The following is a 1,282-nucleotide window of genomic DNA, read 5'->3' on the forward strand; positions in this document are numbered from 1 at the left end:
GGGGCTGGGGCGGGGGGGAGGAGGTAGTTGGGGGGGATGCTGACCCCCTTTTCTCCCGCCACAGGCAGAACTGCATCCTGGCAGACGAGATGGGGCTGGGGAAGACCATCCAGTCGATTGCCTTCCTGCAGGAGGTTTATAACGTGGGCATCCGGGGCCCGTTCCTGGTCATTGCTCCCCTCTCCACCATCACCAACTGGGAGCGCGAGTTCAACACGTGGACCGAGATGAACAGCATCGTCTACCATGGCAGCCTGGCCTCCCGCCAGATGATCCAGCAGTACGAGATGTACTGCAAAGACTCCCGGGTACGGGGGGGGGGAGGGGCAGACGCACGGGGGCGTGGACACGGACACACGCGCGTGTACTGCAGGGACTCCGGGTATGGGCGGGAGGGGCAGACCCTCGGTGGCGTGGACACCCATGCACGTGTGCTGCAGGAATGCAAGGACTCCTGGGTGAGGAGCAGGGGTCCCAGCAGGGCAGGCTCTGGGAAGGGCGCAGGTCTCTGGGGTACGGGGGAGGGAGAGGTAGGAAGGGTGTGGGGAGAGGGTCTCACTGCCCCAGGAGGTGGGTTTCCTGCCCTGGCATGTTGTGGGGAGGCTGTTCTGGGATGTGGCCCACCCATCCCACCCCCATCATCTGATTGCCCTTGCCCCCCTCCAGGGCCGGCTGATCCCTGGTGCCTACAAGTTCGACGCGCTGATCACCACTTTCGAGATGATCCTGTCGGACTGCCCCGAGCTGCGGGAGATCGAGTGGCGCTGTGTCATCATCGACGAGGCCCACCGGCTCAAGAACCGCAACTGCAAGCTGCTGGACAGCCTCAAGCACATGGACCTGGTGGGACAACTGGGGCCCCAGAGGTGTCCGGGAGGTGGGGCGGGGGGGAACCCTGGGGGAGGGGAAGGGTGGTTGTGGTGGAGCTCGGCTGGAGCTGTTGGGGGGCTTCCCTCTGTGGGCGCTTCCTGCCCTGAGCTGGGCCCTGAGTGGGGGTTTTGGGGCTCTGTGAGGCATGGGCCCTGCCTCTGGGGGCCGTGCGGGGTTAGGAGGCTCCGTGGGGCTCTTTGGGGGTAGGGGTACCATGGGGCTGCCCCCTGATGCCCTATCCTATGCCAGGAGCACAAGGTGCTGCTGACAGGCACCCCGCTGCAGAACACGGTAGAGGAGCTGTTCAGCCTGCTGCACTTCCTGGAGCCCTCGCAGTTCCCCTCCGAGGCAGAGTTCCTAAAGGACTTTGGGGACCTCAAGACAGAGGAGCAGGTAAGGGCGGGCGGGTATC

General features: G+C 65.1%; 1 protein-coding gene across 1 annotated transcript; it reads left to right on the forward strand.

Moving 5' to 3' along the window:
- Nucleotides 1–47: 47 nt before the first annotated feature.
- LOC112122998 (chromodomain-helicase-DNA-binding protein 8-like) lies at nucleotides 48–1,263 on the forward strand (the record flags this gene model as incomplete). Its single annotated transcript, XM_026662195.1, has 3 exons — nucleotides 48–308; nucleotides 667–843; nucleotides 1,120–1,263. Coding segments are annotated over 3 exons (582 nt in total), but the record flags the coding sequence as incomplete, so codon positions are not given.
- Between the last annotated feature and the right edge of the window lie 19 nt (nucleotides 1,264–1,282).

Source organism: Terrapene carolina, unplaced genomic scaffold, assembly GCF_002925995.2.
Source record: "Terrapene carolina triunguis isolate 2854851 unplaced genomic scaffold, T_m_triunguis-2.0 Scaffold24128, whole genome shotgun sequence".
Lineage (NCBI taxonomy): Eukaryota > Metazoa > Chordata > Testudines > Emydidae > Terrapene > Terrapene triunguis.